At 46.3% G+C, this 22,102-nt stretch overlaps 1 protein-coding gene across 1 annotated transcript; it reads left to right on the forward strand.

Annotated features, from left to right (window-relative positions):
• Positions 1 to 694: 694 nt before the first annotated feature.
• NSFL1C (NSFL1 cofactor) lies at positions 695 to 21,308 on the forward strand. Its single transcript, XM_063296820.1, has 9 exons — positions 695 to 827; positions 6,735 to 6,832; positions 10,141 to 10,215; positions 11,904 to 12,069; positions 13,168 to 13,263; positions 15,852 to 15,961; positions 16,157 to 16,294; positions 19,572 to 19,736; positions 20,759 to 21,308. The coding sequence occupies exons 1-9, from the start codon at positions 726 to 728 to the stop codon at positions 20,919 to 20,921; spliced, it is 1,113 nt and encodes a 370-aa protein (XP_063152890.1). The 5' UTR covers positions 695 to 725; the 3' UTR covers positions 20,922 to 21,308.
• The last annotated feature ends 794 nt before the right edge of the window (positions 21,309 to 22,102 follow it).

Below are 22,102 nucleotides of genomic sequence, written 5' to 3' on the forward strand. Positions count from 1 at the left end.
GAGCTTGAGGGATGGAAAGCAAAACATAGAGATAGCCATGTGGAAGATCTGAAGGACCAGGCGGGGAGAGAACCTTCTGGAGGAAATCTGTCCATGTGGTTCGCTAAGAGTTGACAATAACCTGATGGCACATCGTCAATCCATCCATCCATCAAGAATAAACTGATACAAACCATGCACAAACTAAACACAAATTGCTAAATCCAAACCAAGCAAGCCGCATAAAGCAGAATGTGAGAATGCAGCAAGAGAGGATTGTCCTGGGCACATCTAGGCTGTGATTGTGATTGCACAACATGCTGACCCAGCCAGCCCCTTCATTCGTGATTTAGTGGGTGGCGTGAACAGAAATGCTCGCTTCATTCCAAAAATGATGCTTCTTTTAGCCGTGGGTGCACAGTTTATATCTAGCTCAGTCCTTCGCAAGATGCCACCTTCCAGACCTGCAGGGAATAAAACACCTTGGCTTCCCAGAAAAGACAGCAGAGATTAAGGCGGCCCAGTCTGAGTACGGACATATCTACCTCCCCCATCCCCCACCCTCCACTTTAGCCCCCCGGCCGGTAGCTCCATGCAGGGCTTTTGTTTCGACCCGGAGGGGCTTGGGTGCGCCACAAGGAAGGGCGCGGGGGGCGGAAGTGGCTCACGGGCGGGCGGAAGCGGCGAACGGCGCTTGGCGGCTGGAGCGGCGAGGGCGGAGCGCTTTGGCGGTTGCACCGGGCAAGATGGCTGACCGGGAGGAGGCGTTGAGGGAGTTCGTGGACGTGACCGGGGCCGAGGAGGAGCGGGCGCGCTTCTTCCTGGAGTCGGCGGGCGGGGACCTGCAGGTAGCCTCGGCGGGAGGGGGAGAAGCGTCCCTTGAGTCTCCGCACCTTCCCTGGGGAGTGGGGGGAGGTCGGGGTCCCGCCTTTCTCTTCCCTTCCCGAGCTGGGAGGGGGCTGGCGGGACCCTTCCCACTGGGAGGCCCCTTTTCTAGCCAGATGCCCCTCCCTTCTCGACCCCATCACCCCCTCCTCCCAATGGGGGCCTCGGGAGGGGTCCTGCCCGTGCCACTCCCCCCCCCCATCCCTCTTGGACAAAGCCCCCCCCTATTCTGCATTGAAGGCGGGGGGGAGCTTCGCTGGGAAGGGCGCTCCCCTCCCTGCAGGGCCCTCTGCTGGCAGGCGGGCGAGGGGATGGACAAGATGGTAGGTTTTTGCAGGGGAGGGGAAGAGGTGGACGCGCTCCCTCTCCTTCCCTGTCTGAGCACAGCCAGTCGTGGAGGATGGGATATGCAGTACAGTTTAGGTGACTGGGAAGGCCTCTTCCTCCCCCCCTCCCCCCGCAAAGGCAGCCTTGTTTGGGGGCTTGGTTTGCAAAAGGCTGAGGGAGGTGAGGAAGGGCCGTGGTTGCTCCCCTCCCGTTTTTTGCGGCGTGGGGGTCGCCTCATCTTTAAAATCGCAGGTCGGGTTCCAGGGCTTCTTAAAAATGATTCGTCGTGCTGCCCCAAAACAGCCGATCCAACTGCGTTAAAAACTATTGCGCCCGGCAGATGCCTGAGAAACAAGCAAATCTTCATAGTAGGTTTGACAGTTGAAAAAGGCTTGCTTCTCCACCTTTGAATCAGAGGGAATCTGGCATTGGCTGGGGCCGGATGCAACCCTTGGAGGATCATCTTGGCATCAGTTGCAGCTAGTTGCAGTTTGGCAACATGCATTTCAGGAAGAACTGGTTTGGTTTCTGTGGTTCTGCTCCCAGGGAGTTGGAGATTGTTCCAGTTATGCCCCTGCCCAGAGTGAGGGAGTCTTCCAGGCCAGCTGCTGGCACGCCGTTAAAATATTCTGAAAAATGCTATGTTTGGTTCCACATTTCCAACATACGTACTAAGACGATAGCTAGGGATCCAGCCTCTAGAACAGTATAGCCTTGTGGAAAAATATCTGAATGTATATGTGTCTGATGTTCCTTCCAGCAAAACTGTAATCTTTTGAGGCCGATCAGGGACCTATCCCTGACAGAACCTCTGCTCTTTTGCAATGCTTGAAGGCAAGGGGTTGCACAACCTGCTTAATCAGGTCCATTAGCTGTAATTGAACACCAGACTAATCTTGGTTAATTTACTCTCAGTTAGCTTTTTTTGTGGCTTCATGTGCTGTAAATCTAGGCTGTTTAGTTACTTTATGGTTCAGTGTACTGTGAGAATCCAAAACAAAAGATTTATTTGGTAACCAGGCTAAGTGTATTGTGTGCACCCAGTCTAAGAGCAAAATGTAGGTTGGGTGTCACGCAAGCTGCTAAGCCAATACCGAAAGAACCTCATTGCAATGGTCGAAACAGGCCTTAAAAACACAGATGTCTCCCAGTGTGGGCATAAACCTCAAAAGAGCTGGGGAGAACTGAGAGTTCCATGTGCTTATTTCCAAATTGTAGGTCTACACATAAATACATCCCCATCACACTAACCCTTTCAAGATAAGGAACATCATGCAAAGCACAGAAAGGGCAAGAAATAGTAAGAAAAAGAAGGGCATGTGATTAAAAAAAAACGAATATGGCTAAATTTAGTTTACACCAGGGTTTCTCAACCAGGGCTCCGTGGCACCCTCAGGTTCCGCGAGAGGTCCCTAGGGGTTCCCTGGGAGATCACGATTTATTTAAAAAATTATTTCAAATTCGGGCAACTTCACACGAAAGAGGTCAGTTTCATTCTTTATTAAGAGCACCGTTAATGCGTCTATACAGGGCTACCCATGAAACGAATGTAATCATTTTGTAGCTTCTGGGCTATATCTGAGCCTGAATGGGCAGGGGTTCCCCGAGGCCTGAGAAATATTTCAAGGGTTCGTCCAGGGTCAAAAGGTTGAGACAGGCTGGGTTGGACTGATAGCATTCACTATACTTTCCTACACTTTTTACCCTGGCAAACCATCCTTCCTTCCACCACATACCTACAGTTCTTTGTACACGGCTTTTTATACTCTTTAAACTTCTCACCTCTTGCTTTTGGAGCATGTTGTCAGTTCTCTCCAACCACAACTTCCTCTTCCTCTCCCTCACTTTCACTGTGTTTCTTCCTCCATGTATTTGCTCTGCAGTTCGACCTTCATTCATCCTCTGTATGTGACCAAGCCACCCCAATGCCTCCTTTCCTATTCACTCTTTTATTCAGTTTGCATTCACTCAGCACCCATTTTCAGTCTCTGTCTGGGGAGCCTGGAGCTTCCGCAAAAGCTTGATGGGGTTCAGTGGGAGACTAAGAAAAAAGAAGAAGAAAAAGAAAAAGAGTTCTGTCGAATGCAGGCATTTTTCTAATGTTAGAGCTTTACCTCTTGATCAGGAGGGTCTGGGGAATTTTTTTTGGGCTCTTGTCTGAAAAAGTTTGAAAATCTCTGACTTACGAGACCCCCACATAACCACTAATTACCCTTTCATTCATAATTAAATCTGCACCTTTCTTGCATGCATTCATAAACTCTGATCAAAAGGTTAGGCCATCATTTAGCTCTATTATATCATCCCCCTTTCTCTTAGTTTCAGAGACTTACAGGTATGTATTTTTCCTTCTTTCATTCCATTCGTTAATTCACGCTGTTTGCTATTTACTCCTCTTACGTCCCCAGTGTCGATCTTCCCTGTGCCACGGTTCAGAGATTATGCCTTATGCTGCCCATTGTGGGTAACTGAGGCTTCCACAGAGTGCTTTTTAGAATTTTCAAACTTTTTCAGGCTGTGGAATCTGTTAGTTAAAATTCCCAGAATCCCTAACCTGCAAGAGGGCAGCCATGGAGTTTTCTCATAGGAGAACAAGCCCTTCCCATAGAATAATTTCTGTGGATGCCCCTGGCTGTGCTCAAGTGAACCTCTAAGCATTTTTTGCCCTTAGTTTCTCATGGAACTCAGAGATCTCTCGGCTTCCGTGGAACACAGTTTGAAAAACCTGGGTATAGACTGTCCAACCAGCCATGGGCAGCATTCCCTGCTAACCGTAAGAGTAGGACCGGTCACTTTGGGCACTTGGTTTACACTGTGTCACAACTGCGATCGAAATTTGCTTTTGCCCCAAGTATGCTTATACTCTTCGATGGAAGGTGGGATCTGTAAGATAGAAACTACCTTTCAAACCAACATCTTGCTCTGTGCTTCTCATCAGCTAGGATGCGAATGCACTGTCCTGACGCACACTTGAGATAAAAGGTGTATTTTAGGAACACAAGGAGAATATTGCTTAAATAACATTGGAGGTCGCCTTTCTTCGGCAGAATTCAAGACAGCAATTCTTATAGAGTGCTTCATTGTTTACTCAGTTAACCCAGTTTTCTAGTTTCACACATGCCGGCTGGTTTGTGCAACATGTGAGGCTAAAATGTAGTTTGCTAAACTGTGTCTCGGTATGTTAGGAGGATCCAGTTTACAAGGTTAGATGTTTCAGTGCGTTGTATGAAGCCAGAAAATTGGGCTAGTAAATGTGGTTCAGTTAACTACAGGTTATGCCAACAGAGACCCTAAACCAGTGTTTCTCAACCTTGGCAACTTGAAGATGGGTGGACTTCAACTCCCAGAATTCTCCAGCCAGCATGGCTGGCTGGGGAATTCTGGGAGTTGAAGTCCACCCATCTTCAAGTTGCCAAGGTTGAGAAACACTGCCCTAAACCATAATCAAACCATCCAGCCTGGTTTCACATAACACACAAATCCAGAAGTGTAACTCTTCAAGCCTAGCCCATTGTGTGAATGCAGGCACTAGATCTTTTACCGACCTGGTTAAGCATCTTGCATGAACGCATCCGGTGATTTTGATGGCAGAGCCGCTGTTTTCCTGGTCCAAATATGGCTGTATGCCACGTTCAGTCATTAATATTGTAGGGCGAGGAGGGTGGTTCTGCCAAAAATAGAATCTAGACACCATTTAAAGCACTTGTTTTGTATCTTTCCAAAGTGAGAGATTCAGTACCTCTTTTTAGCTTGTGACCTTTTCATTCCACAGAACCTCTTAAAAAAAAAAACCTCTCTCCCCATTTGGTTTGAGAAAGAAGAGAGGCCTGTTTGCCTGGAGAAAAATTGCTTTATCGCTGAATTCAGCTCTCCCCCCACCCCACTCCAATGCAGGACAGTAGAACATATATTAGAAAATAGCCAATTTTTGTGTGTGTGTAAGAATGAATAGCCACCAGTTGGGTGCAAAAGCCAGTTGTGACTGCGGTTCTGTGTGCATTCCCTTCAGAGTGGGGGCAATTCAACCTTAGTTCTTTCTACTCCTAAGGAAATAGAGAATAATCCTTGTGACCTAAATGTCTTACCTCAATTTTCAACATGGCTTGCTATGTCCATCTCCCAGTGAAACTTACTGCATCATTTTTCCTCAGAAGCAAGTCATTTGCACAGCCAGTTGGTTATACGTGTTTATTTTTTTCTCCCCCTGTTAATCCACCATTAATCTTGTGGTTAAGCCCTTCTGCTAATTTTCCTGCCCCTTCTTGGCTCCTTGTGCACGCATTCCTTTTCTGACAGTCGCTCAAGGCCTCTTTCTTTACTAAAGTATGGAAAATTCATTTTTTCCCTCTTTCCTTTGCCAGTAGTGCCATTGCTCTGCAGCAGTACTCTGTTTACCTCAGCCAAGAGTTGCAAACGTTCCTTTTCTTTTTAAGTCCCTTTGGATTTGTTTTTGTGTGTTTAGCTGTTTAGTTTGCAGGGCACAACCTCTTCGGTTTACTCAGGGGCAGCTATCGACCAATACGTAGTTCAAACATTTTCACAAATATAGATAAGTTGGTGCTTGCGTGGGTTCACTTCACAGCCTGAAGGATTGCCAGATGGAGAATTTTAGGCAAGCACATTGGGAAACAGGTTGGGGAAGGCTGCCGAACGCTGTGGGTATATTCCGTCAACTCTCTGGGGTGCTGAGACTTTTTGAGGAATGCAGATTCTTTTGCTATGGAGTCCAGGTTTTGCTAAGGACACATTATTGAGGTGTGACATCAGCATTGGGCCAATCAGCTGGAAGCTTTTTTAGCACAAGCCTCCACAGCAAGAGGAGATTGTGTCAGAGGGATGACACCTGCTCAGCAATGTCACGGTGTATACCCCAACACTGTACACTTGTGTCCGGTGTCTGATGTGGTGACGTGAAGGGTCCCCTGTGCAAGCACCGAATCACGTCTGACCCTTTGGGGGGATGCCGCTTTCGTGACGTTTCCTTGGCAGACTATAGAGCGGGGTGGCTTGCCATTGCCTTCCCCGGCCGTCACCTTCCCCAGCAAGCTGGGCGCTCGTTTTACCGACCTCGGAAGGATGGAAGGCTGAGCTGACCTGAGCCGGCTACCCGAGAATCCAGCTTTGGCTGGGATCGAACTCAGGTCACGGGGAGAGTTTCGGTTGCAATACTGCTGCCTACCGCTCTCTGCCACAGGAGGCTCCCCAGTGTCTGATACCAGTATCTAATTTGCAGATTTGGCTTCACGATGTAATGACGCATCATGCACAGGCATCCTCACCCCATGGGTGGCAGCGTTCTTAATGCTGTTCTCATCCTTGGTATCCCCCAGTGTTTCGTCTTGAGGTAGCAAGTTTATTTAGGCCACAACCCAGGCACAACCACCACCAAAGCTTTATCCGGCCAGTATTTTTCAAAGGGACTTTCCTGGACTGTTCCACCCTGTCCTGAAGTTGACATGGATAATAGAAGGTTGGATCCCTCTCCTGGAAGGTGCTGTAGGAAGATGTCATTTCTTAAAGTGTGATGCTGTTCCTCTTTTCAGATTGCCCTGGCCAGTTTCTATGAAGATGGCGGTGACGAAGACATCATCACACTCCCACAACCAACTTCTAGCTCTGTTACCAGAGGCACCACACCCAGGTGACTTAACGACCAGAGACACTAGCCTACCAAGGCTTCCTTCTCTGCTGGAAAATGTTGAAATTGTGTCTTTGAGAGCAGAGAAGGGTCTGCTAGGAATCTCTCGGATTCAAAGAGTGGGATTTCCCAAATGATGGGCTTCTGGGGAAATGATGCTCGGTGAGGATGTGATGGTATAGAACAGTGTTTCTCAATCTCAGCAACTTTAAGGTGTGTGGACTTCGACACACTGCCTGGGGAATTCTGGGAGTTGAAGTCCACACACCTTTAAGTTGCTGAGATTGAGAAACACTGGTGTATGGAACATGCTTTTACAGGTAGTCCTCACTTAATGATCACAATTGGGACTGGAATTTTGGTTGCTAAGTGAAGTGGTCATTAAGCGAATCTGACCCCATTTTATGACCTTTTTTGCAGCAAACATTAAGTGAATCACGCAGTTCCCCCTTGCCAATCGAAGCAAATATTTGTAGCTCAGGGTTGAACTGTGGAGTCCTCGGTGCTCTCTGAGCCTTCTTTTCTTCTTGCAGACGTTTCATTGCCAGACTAGGCAGCCTCTTCAGTGCGAAGAGGGAGTGGGCCTTGCTCTCAGTTTATATGCCGTGGAAAAAAGAAAAAGAACATCTGCACAGCATCTTCCAGCAAAATGAACACCTGCTCAACTTTATCAAAAAGGGCCTCACCACCCAACCCACTACAACCCAACCGATGGAAACCATGAAAAGGATAACACTGCCACACATCAGAAACATCTCAGGAACCACCAACAGACTGTTACAACCACATGGCATCACCGTAGCACATAGACCAGCTAAAACTCTTCAAAACGTATTAAGCAACCCAAAAGACCCAATAGCCCAAGAAGAAAAAACAGGAGTTACTTACAGCATACAATGCAAAGACTGTGACAGCCACTATGTCTGACAGACAGGCAGAAGACTAGCAGAGCGCATCCACGAACACCAACTGGCAATCAGAAGACATGATGCAAACTCCTTAATCTCACAACACGTGGACAGACTCAGCCTTAGTTTCAACTGGGAAACGGTGAGCATCCGAAACCAAGCCAAATCCAAAAACGCCAGAGAATTCCTGGAAGCCTGGCACTCAGACCAAGCAGCCATCAACAGACACATAGAGGTAAACAACGTCTACATACCATTCAGAAGAGACAAGAGAAAAGCCAGAAGATCAGGACACTCGATTGCCAGCAATCAACACCCAGATATGCAAAGATTAACAAAGATTAAGACCAGACAAGAAATCAAACAGTACACAATAACCTAATCAAGGAACAATTAACTCAGGCAATCAACCCAGCAGCAAACAACAGCCCAATCAAGGAACTCCCAAGGAGAGAACAACACCCCTACCAACACAAGCAGGGCAAGCCACAGTATATAAACTGAGAGCAAGGCCCACTCCCTCTTCGCACTGAAGATGTTGCCTAGCCTGGCAATGAAACGCCTGCAAGAAAACAACCAGGCTCAGGGAGCACCAAGGACTCCACAGTTCCCCCTTAATTTTGCTTGCTGGAAGCCGGCTGGGAAGGTCAAAAATGGCGATCACGTGATCATGGGATGCTGCAATGGTCATAAATGCAAACCGGTTGCCAAGTGCCTAAATCGTGATCACGTGAGCACAGGGATGCTGTGACGGTCTTAAGTGCAAGGACCAGTCGTAAGTTTTTTCCAGCACCTTTGCCGAACTGTTGCTAACTGTATGTTGCTAAACATACAGTCTTTAAGTGAGGATTTCCTGTATGTCATTTTTATACCTGTACAGAGTTGGTCCTGAGTACAAGCTTTAAAAACTAATTAAGACAGTGGCTTTTGTATTAAAGCACAGGAATCAGTAGCACATTATACGGTTTAATTCTTCTTGCAAGTCTGTTTTGCCAGGGGTTTTCTGGACACCATAGGAGATGAGGTATGCCGCAGCTTAGCCCAGCACATTGTCCGCATGCGGCAGGTCTCGGCTTCAAGCTCCTAATCTCCAGTTACAGGGATCTCACTATTGTGCTCTGTGTGAACTCATGCTCAGCCGCATCAGGGCAAAGAGGAAAGACAGCCAAGGTGTTCCTTTAAACATTTTTTGAACCCGGTACAGTCAAAAAGTCTTGGTGGCTTAAAAAGAATGATACAATTAAAACATCCATGGTACACAAGTAAAAACCCAACAGTCAGATACCAGCGCAGTACAAACAGTATTCAGATAAAGACAGTATTAGTGCCATAGAAAAATAAAATACTGATGGCAACACCCAACCGAGGGAAGGCTCTTCGAAACAGTTTGGTTTTAGGAAGCTTTTGAAAAATAGCCAAGAGGAGCCCTGCCTGGTCTCTAGAAAGAGGATCTTCCACAACGCTGGTGCTACCACCAAGAAACAACATCTTGTTTCAATCCCTGGACCCTTCTAGAAATTTGGGATTTGTAGCAGGTTCTACCCAAGTAGATCAGTGTTTTTCAAACTTGGCAACTTTAAGATGTGTGGATGTGGCTGGCTGGGGAATTCTGGGAGTTGAAGCCCACACATCTTAAAGTTGCCAAGGTTGAAAAACACTGATCTGACTGATCGGGCCAGAGCTGGCTGCAGAAGGTGGTGCTGCAGGAATCTGGGTGCCATGAGAAGATTTACAGGTGAAAATCAGCACCTTAAATTGGAACTGGATCCCAACTGGCAGCCCATTTTGCATGTGATGCTATCTCAGAACCCTTTGATTGCTGTTGCAACTACACTTCCTGAATTACAGCTACAGGTAGTCCTCGCTTAACAACCATTTGTTTAGTGACAGTTCGGACTTACGACGGTGCTGAAAAACCTGATTTACAATGGGTCCTCACGACTGTTGCAGCATTCCCCCAGTCACATGATCACGCTTTGGGAACTTGGCAACTGGTTCACATTTATAACCGTTGCAGTGTCATGTGGTCACGTGATCGCCATTTTCAACCTTCCTGGCCAGCTTCTGGCAAGGAAAATGAACGGGGAACCACTTGATTCGCTTAATGACCATGTGATTCACTTAATGCCCATGGTTATTCGCTTAACAACTGCTGCAAAGAAGGTCATAAAATCAGGTTGGATTCGCATAATGATGCATAATGACTGCTTCACTTAGCAACTGAAATTCTGGTGCTAATTGTGGTTGTTAAGCACTACTTGTACAACTTAGGCATTGTGCTGTGACCGTTTTTTGTTTTCATCCTGCACAGCGGCTCAGGGTCAGACCATTAAAGCCTTGGAGGAGAGGAACCACACTGGAGGAGGCCGCAATCTCATTTGATACTTTCTTTTGTTTCTCCAGTGACCACAGGGTGACGTCATTCCGTGATCTTGTTCATGCTCAGGAAGAGGAGGAGGAGGAGGAGGAAGGACAAAGGTTAGTGGCTGGTCAGATGTCTGATCTTCCTCCTTCCTTAGGGTGGGGGAATGAGGAATTTGCAAAGGTCTGCATGGGGAAGCCTGTCTCTGGAAATGTTCCCGGGTGATAAAAATGTTATTGGAGAGCAGATTTCCTCTGGCTGGTCAGTTGTTGAAGCGTTGCTCTGCTGGGCTGCAACCTTTCCTGCAATTGTTTGCAGCGCATTCAGAATTTGCATAGCAAACGGTCCTGCTTTCTTTAGGGTCGGCAGGATTGTATCACTGCTGTATGACTTGCCTGGTGCTAACAGATAAATGAGAATTCTGCACCAAGAAAGGAATCGGTTCTGCAGCCTGTCTGGACTGGCTGTTTTTGAAATGGTTCTTTTTTTTTTTTAATGCATTGCCTTGTTCTGTCCTCTGTATTTGCATAATTCTTCATACATCCCGAAACTTTTCAAAAGTCAGAGAAAGAGCATGGCAATTCTCAGGAAATTAAATGTGAAGTCCAGAGTCACAGCAGATGTGTTTTTTTCTTTGCTCTTGTGAAATCTTGGGTTGGCAGCCATGGATATAACTTCGATTCTTTGGTTCTAAGCGAAAGGAAAGTCCTTTGAACTGTGTCACTTAAGGATGCTGAGAATAATTTTTTCTGTACTTCAGTGTTTTTCAACCTTGGCAACTTTAAGATGTGTGGACTTCAACTCCTAGAACTCCCTAGCCAGCATGCTGGGATTCTGGCCGGGGAATTCTGGGAGTTGAAGTCGACACATCTTAAAGTTGCCAAGTTGAAAAACAGGGCTGTACTCCGTTTCATAGAATGACAGCCCCTGCATGCAAGAGAGCATTAAATATTGGGAATATTACCGCTTACGACATTTCACAGTAAAACAGGGAAAGAGAATGGGAGTGAGCCATTATAATCGTCACCAAAGACCTTTCAGAACAGATGCGCTGCGTCAAATAGAATATTAGGGTATGTCCAAAATCAAGTACATGCAGCAATTTTGTTAATTAACACACAAATAAAACGTGTGCATTCGTGAACTCAGAACTAGCTCATAATATTCAGGGTAACCTCACTGCAGAATCAACAAGCCTGCTTGTTTTAAGGCTGCTTTCTCCAAGCAGATGCGTGGCCTCCAGATTCATTCAGATTATAACCCTCTAAATTTTCCACTGTTGGCTATGTTTTTAAGGAAAACATGTTATTATATCAAACACATTAAAAGAGGAAAGGGAATACAACATTAAGCCATATAATCTAAACTCACCATTAAAAATCACGAGCATAATAAAAAAAAAAGTGAAAAAGAAGATAAACTGGCTGGGAAATTATAACCAGAAACGCTCCCAAAAACTTGGGTCATGTTGGATGCACATCCTCCTCAATCGCTTTGTCAAAACAATACGCCCAACTCCTTTAAATACTGGCAAATAGCATTGCTGAAGGTCAGGTGGAAACGTGTTGTAGGGTACTCGTTTAGTCGGCTCCTGTGCCCACCCCCAAATCCATAGTTGGGGAGGGGCGCGTTACAGGACAAAACTGACGGGGGCGAACTTGCTTCGCATGAGACCTTCTCGTAGTTGGGTTAGCAGTTCGGTCTGCGCTGCAGAAAATTGCGCTCTGCTTCTGAAAAAGGGCCTCTGATGCAGACTTTTCCTGCAGGCTCATGGGAGCATCAAGCCCTGTTCGCTTTTGTTTAGATTTTATGCTGGTGGGTCAGAACGAAGCGGGCAGCAGATTGTTGGTCCCCCGAGGAAGAAGAGTCCAAACGAGCTGGTGGAGGATTTGTTCCGGGGGGCCAAAGAGCACGGAGCGGTGGCTGTCGAACGAGCAGCTAAGAGCCCCGGGGAAGGCAGCAGGCCAAAGGTGAGCCCGAGAGCGTCGGTAGAGGTCTGATCTGTGCTCTTGAGGGGGCTTGGATGGAGGGCCGATCTGCTTTCAGGTGGTCCCCAGGACTGCCTTGAGCGGGGCTGGGCTTGGCACAGAGGGGTGGCCTGGCTGAGAAGACACAGAAGCAGGAACAGTGTGGAGCATAATAAAGCAAGCCAGGAAGGGAGTAAAACGTTGAAATAACGATCAGGAGCTTTAGGTAAATGGTGTGACAAGGTGCCAAGATGAATTGTGTCGTCTCCAGAGTTACGAGAATGTGAAGCATTGGTCACTACAGGTAGTCCTCGCTTAACAACCATTCATTTAGTGATGGTTCAGACTTACAACAGTGCTGAAAAAACCAACTTACGACTGGTCCTCACACCTATAACCATTGCAGTGTCCTGTGGTCACATGACCATGATTTGGGCACTTGGCAACCGGTTTGCATTTATGACCATCGCAGTGTCCCGTGGCCACATAATCACCATTTTCAACCTTCCTGTCTGGCTTCTGGCAAACAAAATCAGTGGGGAACTGTGTGATTTGCTTAATGACCACATGGCTCGCTTAACACCTGCAGTGATTTGCTTAATGACCAACACAAAACGGTCATAAAATTGGGTCAGATTTGCTTAATGACTGCTTCGCTTAGCAACTAAAATTCCAATTGTCATTAAGCGATGACTACCTGTAGCTAATGTACTTAATCTTCTATAATCTGTTTCCTGTGGATGCTGTTAGGACCGAAAAGGCAAAACAAGCTACTTCTAGAAAAGGTTTACAAAATCTTTTTTTACATCTCCCTTTTGGGAGATGGGTGGTGATAAATTTGATTAATAAATAAAATAAAAATTAATAAAATCTCAGGTATTTTGGCATTCTTGTTGCTAAATGCTGGAGGCCAGAGTATCTGGAAGAACATTGCCTTGCCCCGTATAAAAAGCTTTCTGAGACAGCGGAGTAACTTTAAAGGAAGGACAATATAACTTTAAACAGCGTCCTGGCTTCATGGAGAAGAACCAGGCGAGGCCACCCGATCCGCTTGGCAGCTGCTTGGTCGTTCCAAGGTTCCTGTTCTTTTCTCTCTGGCAGCCCTTTGCGGGAGGCGGGTACCGCTTGGGAACAGCACCCGAGGAGGAGTCTGCTTACGTTGCGGGGGAGATGAGGCAGAACGCTGCTGCGCAGGACGTGAGTATTTCTGGCCCTGAACTGAATCCATGGCGCTAGCAGGTTCTAGGTCTGAGGCTCCCAAGCTTAGAACCTGGTGGCAGTCTGTGGAGTTTGTGGTGCCTCCAGGGCAAGGCCTGGCTAGGAAAAGTTCAGCCTCTGTCCAGGCCTGGGGAGAGTTTTTGGACTGGGAAGGGCCATGGCCTGGCTGGGTACCAGAAGGCTGCAGTTGGGCCAAGCGGTCTTAATCTTTCTGTGCTCTGGACTGCTGCGAGAGCCTGGTGGACTCCTTCTCGGAAAACTGTATTTAAATGCATGAAATAAAATACGTAGATATAGACTGCATTACAAAGGAAACCAATTATACTCAAATACAGCTACCAAAGTATTAAAAAGTAACAAATATATATGTACCCCTTTGTTAATCTATTAAGTCAATAACAATACCCTTTTTAGGAGAGCTATCAGAATGCTGTGTAGGGTATATTATATCCTTTTTTAGGGTAGAATAACAAGATACTGAGATTTATTAAAGTTATCAAACATCTTTGAGACTCATAGGCTCATAAATTTCTTTGTTGCCTACAGACATTTTATTGAATGAAAGGCTAAATTTCAGTTACAGGTTAGTGAAAATAAAGCTGTAAATTTTGTCCCACCCAAGTTCACGGGCTCCCCTGAAATCTATCCAGCACTGGGGGAGCTGGGAGGTCTGGAAAGACGGTCCCTCCCTCTTTGGCTGGGGCTTCTGTGGTTCTTGATGCCCAGACATGGGGGCAAGCCTTTCCAGCAGGCAATCACCGTTATCAGACAGGTGAGTTAGAAAAAAGAGGGAAGGAAGGGGAGCTTGGCTTGGTGTTAGAGCCATGTCTGTACAAAGTGGGATGAGGATGTTGAAGGGAGCCTTGCAAACGGCTACCCAGGTGCCAAACACAAGATGTCTGTGGGTGAACATTTAAGTGAGTTAGCCAAAATTGTGAGCTAGGACTGTCTAAGTGTTTCTCAACCTTGGTGACTTTAAGATGCTGGCTGGGGGATTCTGGGAGTTGAAGTCCACCCATCTTAAAGTTGCCAAGGTTGAGAAACACTGGTCTAAGGGTCGGCTTGTGTGTGTTCCTTACTTGTGAGTAGCTATATTTTTATATATAATTTTTATTAAGACTTTTAAAAAAGATTAAAAACTAATGTAAAGAAGAGAAGAGAAAAAGAAAGCAAAGAGAAGAAAAAGTGCCATGTTCCCTGGTTCAACATAGTTTATACATCGTAACGTTTCCCATGCCGTGGCGCTGACGTGCGTTTCTGTTTGGGAGGGAGCTGCTGGGAGACCTTGTACCAAGCTCTGTGTGTGAAATCAGTACAATGGAATGTGTTTGGGTTATGTTCTCTGTTCAAGGCCTTTTCCCGCAGACCATCAGAAGCCGTTAGGAGCACCTGGGACTGTGAACTTGGGAAGATTCTACAGGGGGAGGGATCTCATTTGCACCGAGGGTTTTTAGTTTGCATGTGGCGTGCTTTTATCATTCTCAGCTTTCTCTGTGATCCTGCATGCTGTTCTTTAATAAATCAGATATCTTTGTGATCCTGCTCATGAGTCTGATGGTGTTTTAGAATAGGCAAACATTACACAAGAAAAGAAAAAAAAGTTAAGAAAAATAGAAAAGAAAGAAAAAAGACATGAAGCGGCTTCCAATATTCTTCACAGCAGTTATAAGAATAATTATATTTTAACCTCTCTCTCTCTAAAGTTACATCATAATGTCCTTCTTTCTATAATCTATCCTGCCTAATCATCAAAACCATAAATCGTGAGTTTTTTTTTTTCCATTTTTATGCAAAAAGTCCGCAAGAGGTTTCCCGTCACCAATAAATGCAGTAAAGAGTGTCTTTGCTCTAATCAAAGAAGAAGTTAGTTTTGGAGTCCCTGGTGCTCTCTGAGCCTTGTTGTTTTCTTGCAGACATTTCATGAGACATCGTGAAACGTCTGCAAGAAGAAAACAACAAGGCTCAGAGAGCACCAGGGACTCCACAGTTCAACCCTGAGCTGCAGATATTTGCTTCGAAGTTAGTTTTATCCATCTCAGCAAGATCTGTCTGTTTCACACTTGAGTAGCTATTGACAAAGAACTTAATGGCTTTAGGTTTCCTTCTTACGGTGATTTTCTTTTCATTTTTCCTGGTTTTTGCCAGGGCAATGTCTACATGCTTTTTGCAATAACCGAAAGTGTTTATGAATTAAAAAGTCTTTGCGTTAGGCCTAGTGCAGAGTTCCTCAACCTTGGCAACTCCAAGCTGTGCGGACTTCAACTCCCAGAATTCCTCAGCCAGCAGCTGGCTGGGGAATTCTGGGAGTTGAAGTCCGCACAGCTTGGAGTTGCCAAGGTTGAGGAACCCTGGCCTAGCGCACATCCCAAACAGTGAAAGTAACCCAGGCTGTAGGAAGCAAAATACTTTGCTTTAAATGCCTTTCTTTCGCTGCCAGCTAGTCAAGAATATCCGGCCAAAAGACTTAAGGGTCTCTGCAGCGTTAGGGACTGCCTTGCGAATTGGCCAATGGTACCGTTCGGGCAGAGAGGTTCTGCTCACTGTAGACTTAATTCTGTTTTTTGTAGGTCCACATAGTCTTAAAGCTGTGGAAAAGCGGATTCAGCCTAGACAGCGGAGAGCTGAGGAGCTATCAAGATCCATCCAATTCTCAATTCCTGGAGTCCATCCGTCGGGGGTAATACTGGTGCACGGGGAATCGGAGCAACGGCTGGCCTCAGGCCACACCGGCTGCTCAGGCCTGGCCTTCCTGGGAGTCTGTGTGTCCTAGTAATGGCATCTTTTGTGAATCAGGCTGATTCTTCCTGCACTGGGGAAGGGTGGTTAGTGGGCTTCCCCCCCAAGCGGCATTCCTTCCTTTCCTTTCTTGCAGAGAAGTCCCCGCCGAGCTCCGTCGCTTGGCCCGTGGTGGGCAGGTGAATTTGGATCTGGAGGACCATCGCGATGAGGAATTCGTGAAGCCCAGGGGTGCCTTCAGGGCTTTCACCGGAGAAGGGCAGAAGCTGGGCAGGTAAGTAGACAGGATGCCTGTGAATCTGTCCCCCTCCCAAGGGCGTTTCCTCCCCCCCTCCATTGCTGCAGGAAGGAGGATCCCAAGATCCACCAGTGACATCTAAGGAGGGTGTCATTTGAGTCTGTTAAAAAAAATTCTAGAGAAATAGGAAGATGGAGGGAAATATTTAATTTATTTATTTATCTAATTTATCCCCACCCATCTCCTCCCATCGGAGCAGGACTCAGAAGTGCACCTTCTCTGCCCTCTGGAATGAGCCCCCCACCAAATTTGAACAGCCCCCTCCCTCCTGGTGTTTCGAAGGGCCCTGAAGACCCAGCTCTTCACCCAGGCCTTTGGCGAGGACAGTTGGTGCCCCTTTCTTCCTTTTCCTTGTTCCCACCTGGGTTTGTTTTCTCTGCCATAGTATTTCTTGTTTTTAAAGGCCTTTAACAATTTGTAAACCACACAGAGTCACTGGGAGTTGGGCAGCATATAACGTTTTAAACAATATTATTATGTTTAGTATCATATTAAGTTATTTAAATTATTAATGATGAATTATATTGTATGTAATAATTCAAACATTATTTTAAATATTTAATAATAATATTTTTTTTGTCCCACTTACAAGTGGTCGGGGGGTTATTTTAACCTCCCTGGCTGACCCCCATCTTTGAAGAGCTCCTTGGTGTAATAATTACGATAGGCTGAGGCCAGTCAGGCTGAACCTACTGACACCTGGTCTGTCCAGCAGGGAGTTCTTAGCCCTTCTGAATGGGACTTCTCCCTTCAGTTCAGTCCTTGGGAAATAGGAAAGAAGGTTCTTTGGATGTTCCTCCCTAAATCCAGGAAGCAACAACATGAAGACAATGTCATACCCATCCTGAAGCAGAAGGGGCTCGGACAACCCTGTGGTCTTGCAGGTGGAGAAGGATTTAGTGAGAAATTCTCCTTTCCAACCAGGGAAGCCAAATTTATAGGCAGAAAAGGAGTTTATTGGGAATGGGGGATATGAAAAAAAACAAGGTGATAGTCACACATACAGAATTCCAAATAAAATCAGCACCCATCATTCTACCTGAACTAGTTACATTTTCCCTGCACAAATAAGGTCTTAGGTTTCATCCCATGTTCAGGTGCGTTACTGAGATGATGGTTAGAGAAGGATTTTCTGGAACTGGTTGGGCAGACACCCCCCGCACTTGCTCCTGCTCTTCCTCCCTTGAGGATTATTCTCAATTTTATACAGGTAGTCCTCGACTTACGACCGTTCGTTTAATGATGGTCCGAAGTTATGACACCCTCGAAATGGGTGCTTTATGGCCTGTAAAGGACTTCTGAGCATTGCAAAGGATCATACACACCCTTGGTCACATGATTGCAATTTGGGCGCTTGGCAACTGACTCACATTTACGACTGGTTGCAGCATTCCGCAGTAACATAATTGTGTTTGGCAACTTTTTTGCTGTTTTCCAGCAAAAATCGCCCATAGGGGAAGCTGGATTCGCTTAATGACTGCTGTAAAAATGGTTGTAAAATCGGGTCCAGTCACATGGTGATTCAACTTACGACTGCAATGACTCACAGTGGAAATTTTGGTCCCAATTGTGGTCGTAAGTCGAGGACTACCTGTCAAATATGGGAATACTCGAAAGGCAGTATCTTTGGGGAGACTCACTGTTGCTTTCCCAGTCAAGTAAAAGGTCTACCTGTGGTATGGTGTGCACAGCCAGTAAATGAAGTGGTGCCTGAACCTACTTTGCTTACAACCACATAGCTGAATGATAACGGTGCGGATTAGTTTTCAGGCCCCTCAGTGTGGCGTCAACTGACCATATGCTTTCAGTGGCACTTCTGTGCTGCATTGTAAAACATATTTTTTAAATTTATTTTATGTGTATATAACCAAGTTGAAAAGACTCGTGATTTACAGCTATTCTATAACAATGTGCAGCCAATTAAAATTTGTATTGTAAAGAAGTAAGACTGATTATGATGATAGAACACAAGCAAAACTCAAGGCCAAAATGAAGGACAGTTAAATCGAAATTATAAAAATTGGCAACAGCCAAATACCTTTTGGAAGAGTCTTGTCATAAGCAACTTCCAGAATGTTACGTGGGATAATATGAGTCAAATTCAAATTTTATTATGCATGATCACTGACCAGCAAAGTAAAAATAAAAGGAATTCAAAAACAGTGACCAAATAATCATTTGGTCAGATAATCATCAACAGTGACAGTATAATAATCATAAAAAACGTAAACAATTTAGACTTAAAACCAGCATAAGGAAGTCACTGAATAAAATACAGCAAAAGAATATAAAACATAAGACAGAGTGGAAATAGGATAAAATTGAAACACAAAATGCCACTCCAAGGTTAGGAGATTTTTTGTCTTCATCTGAAAATTGCTGCAGATAGCAACTTTGCCATTCTGTTGGTGATAGTTGTTCTGATCTATGAGTAGGGAGTGGACCGCGTCTCATTAAAAAATGGGGGTTTGGTTAAGGGGTGGCAACTGAATCTGATTTTGGTGTGAATCTTAATTTCAAGGGGAGGCTCTACCACAATATTTCTCAACCTCAGCAACTTTAAGCTGGGTGGACTTCAACTCCCAGAATTGAAGTTGGCTGGCTGGGGAATTCTGGGAGTTGAAGTCCACCCAGCTTAGTTGCTGAGGTTGAGAAACACTGCTCTAACCTAAGGCTGGAGTGCTGACTGACAAATGATGCCTCCTTTCTTCATTTCTCTTAACCTCACAAAAGTGGGGTACAATCAGAAGCTTTTCCTGGGAAGAACACCTTGGATGGACTGACTCAGCTGGGTGAAGGTGGTTCTGCAGGTACCTGTGTGCCAAGCCTTATTTTTAGGTTCCAACCAACAATTAGGGTCACTTGGAGTCACTTCTCCTGTCCATTGCCCCGGTGAAATGGGTGGGCAGGAGAAGAGAATTCTTTTTTGCAAAATGCTAACAAATTGGCTGTCCTCGATGTACTGCTGGTTTAGGTTAGCTCAAGCTTGCTGATTCTGGCCACCCGCACCTATCCTCCCAATAAAATTGCAGTGATTAATTTTACAGGTTGAAAAGTATGGTGTATGATCAATATGAGAAGAGAAATAGTTTTCCTCACAGTCGGTCGTAGGTGCTTTAATTCAGCTGTGGCTGTGCTGTGGCATCATAGCTCAGCTAGAGAGCTTTGCAGTTTTCAATCTATATTTTCTGTAATGGACTCCAAAGTATTCAGCAAGGTAGACTTACAACAAGTTTTTTCTGCTTTCCCCCAGCACTGCCCCCCAAGTGATGGGCACCAGCTCACCCTCTCAGCAGGCAGAAAACGAAGCCAAAGCCAGATCCTTGGTCACCATCGATGAGGCAGAGCCCACCACCAACATCCAGATCCGGCTTGCGGATGGTGGGCGGCTTGTACAGAAATTCAACCACAGTCACAGGTAGGGGGGAAGTGGAACGTGGGGTGCGGGGAGGGCAAAGTGGGAATGGTCGGGCCGGCCAAAGCATGCAACTGGTGCTGCTGGGTACAGACTTCCAGAGGTGCCCGGGTTCTTTCCATCTTTACAGAGATAGCAGAGTTACAGGAAATAATTGAAGTTGTTTTTTCCCCAGTGCATGCTGCTGTACGTCCGTAACAGTTCGTAACCAGGGAATGTCAGTGTCGTCTTGTGCAGAGCATAAGTTTGGCTATATTTGTCCAGTTTTAATGAAGTGAGCGATACTGTTTTGTGTGTGTGTGTGTGTATTGCTGTTGCCTCTTGTTAAGCATATCAACATTCAGCAAACATATGCATCGCCCTTACCTGTTTCCTAAACTGGAATTTTTGGCCAAGACCACAGCTGGTGGGCAATTAGTAGGAAAAGGAAGTCCTATCTTATCTTATCTTATCTGTATGGCATGGTTTACTTTTTCTCCTTTTAAATTTTAAGGGGCAGGTCTGTATGGTGGCCTTATGGCTCTCGTTGAGCAAAAGTATCCGGGCCTGCTTTTGTGCGTTGGTTTAATGGTTGCGGCTGCTTCACTGGTCACTGGCCATAAATAAATACAATTTCACGTGCTTAAATTAATTCCGACCAGGCTGGTTTGCGCTGGACAGTCACCTGTTTACAGTGGGCTGAGCACGTTGGCGTGTCCCACAAACGAGGCCTAGCGTGGTAGGTGAATGTGGTCAGAAGCTAGGCGCTCCCCTTGTGCTAGGCTAAATACAGTAGGGTTAGGGTTTCTTTGAGAGCCAATGCAGCCATTAAGGATTATAGCTTAGTGAAATACAGGGATTCTCAACCTTGGCAACTTTAAGATGTGTGGACTTCAACTCCCAGAATTCCCCAGCCAGTGTGGGGATTCTGGGAGTTGAAGTCCACACATCTTAAAGTTGCCAGGGTTGAGAAACCTTGGTTTAACAGATAAACATTGTTAAAAGAAGACAATGAGCACGACCCCTGTCCCCTTTCCTCCGGGCAGGATCCGCGACATCCGGCTCTTCATCGTGGACGCCCGGCCGGCCATGGCCGCCACTGGCTTTGTCCTCATGACCACCTTTCCGAACAAAGAGCTCTCGGACGAGGACCAGACTCTCAAGGAAGCCAACCTCCTGAACGCCGTCATCGTCCAGCGGTTCGTATAAGGGGACCTGCCCGCAGGCCCGCCTCGTATCGCCCTCTTTGTGGTTCACCGCCCCACCATGCGATGTCGCCGCCGGGTCGCAGCGCTAGTTTCAGGCTCCTGGATTGGCCTTTTGGGTTGCGTTTCCCATATTTGGGTTTTTTTTTAATTTCTTTTATTTTTTTGCGCTGATCCATGGACTTTAAGAAAGAAACAAAACCAAACAGAGACTTTTGTGTTCCCTGTTGTGCCTGCCGGAGCCCTGCCAAATAACTGACGGAGCAAGAGGCTGTGTGGCCCTCGGAAAGGGGAGGGCGAAGGTGCTGGAGTCTCCTGTAGGTCCTCTTCCGGAGGGGCCCCAGCATTCTTCCTTCTCTTCAGTGGATTAAATAAAGTGAACCCCAAATTAGGGCCTCTCTTTTCCATTGCCAACCAAATCCTGTCGGGGGAATGTTGGGATGGTCCCCTTTTCCCCCTCTCCAAGAGCCTGGCATCTGTTCCACCCTCCTCCATGGCCTCTCCTTTCCATCTTCTTTGCCCCAGCAACGGGCAAAGCTTTGGGGCATCTATGATGCCCTGCAGGGCTCCATGGTTGTATTTTTGTGGGTCCACGCAACATGCAGAGGAATCCGAATTAGAATTCCCGCAGTTAGGAGCAGGCCTTTGTCCTTTAGGGCAAGTGAAAGGTCTGGCATGGCAAGGCAAGACATTATGGCCAAGAGCAGGTTCTTCTTTGATGGGGCTTTAGGAAGTTCATGGAGGGGGGACAGGGGTGGGCTGTCTGTCTAACTCATTGTTTCTCAACCTAGGCAACTTTAAGACGTGTGGACTCCAGCTCTCAGAATTCCCCACTGCTGGCTGGGGAATTCTGGGAGTTGGAGTCCACACGTCTTAAAGTTGCCTAGGTTGAGAAACCATGATCTAACTGGAATCTGCCTGTTTTGAGAATTGGATGCAGTTGCCCAACCTGGTCTTGGTCAGTCCTCCTCTGCTTTCACTGAATGCCCTTGCAAAGCCCTTCTCGAAGAAATGTTTTCCTTGCTTGGCAGAAAGCATATGTGAAAACGCCTTCTTCTGGGAGCGTGTGCGGCCTTTCCCCCTCGGCCTGGTCTCCCCGCAGCTCCTCTTCTGTGGGTCGTGTGGGTGCTGGGGAGGAAATGGGTGTTGCTCAATGGGCAGCGTATCTCGCTTTCAAACTAGGAA

Source organism: Candoia aspera, chromosome 3 (assembly GCF_035149785.1).
Source record: "Candoia aspera isolate rCanAsp1 chromosome 3, rCanAsp1.hap2, whole genome shotgun sequence".
In the NCBI taxonomy this organism is placed as follows: domain Eukaryota; kingdom Metazoa; phylum Chordata; class Lepidosauria; order Squamata; family Boidae; genus Candoia; species Candoia aspera.

Excerpts from the sequence above, each read along its gene's own strand:
- NSFL1C (XM_063296820.1), top strand. The coding sequence starts at position 726 with ATGGCTGACCGGGAGGAGGCGTTGAGGGAGTTCGTGGACGTGACCGGG. Across the intron at positions 12,070-13,167 it reads GGGAAGGCAGCAGGCCAAAG|CCCTTTGCGGGAGGCGGGTA; the intron begins GTGAGCCCGAGA and ends TCTCTCTGGCAG. Across the intron at positions 13,264-15,851 it reads AGAACGCTGCTGCGCAGGAC|GTCCACATAGTCTTAAAGCT; the intron begins GTGAGTATTTCT and ends TGTTTTTTGTAG.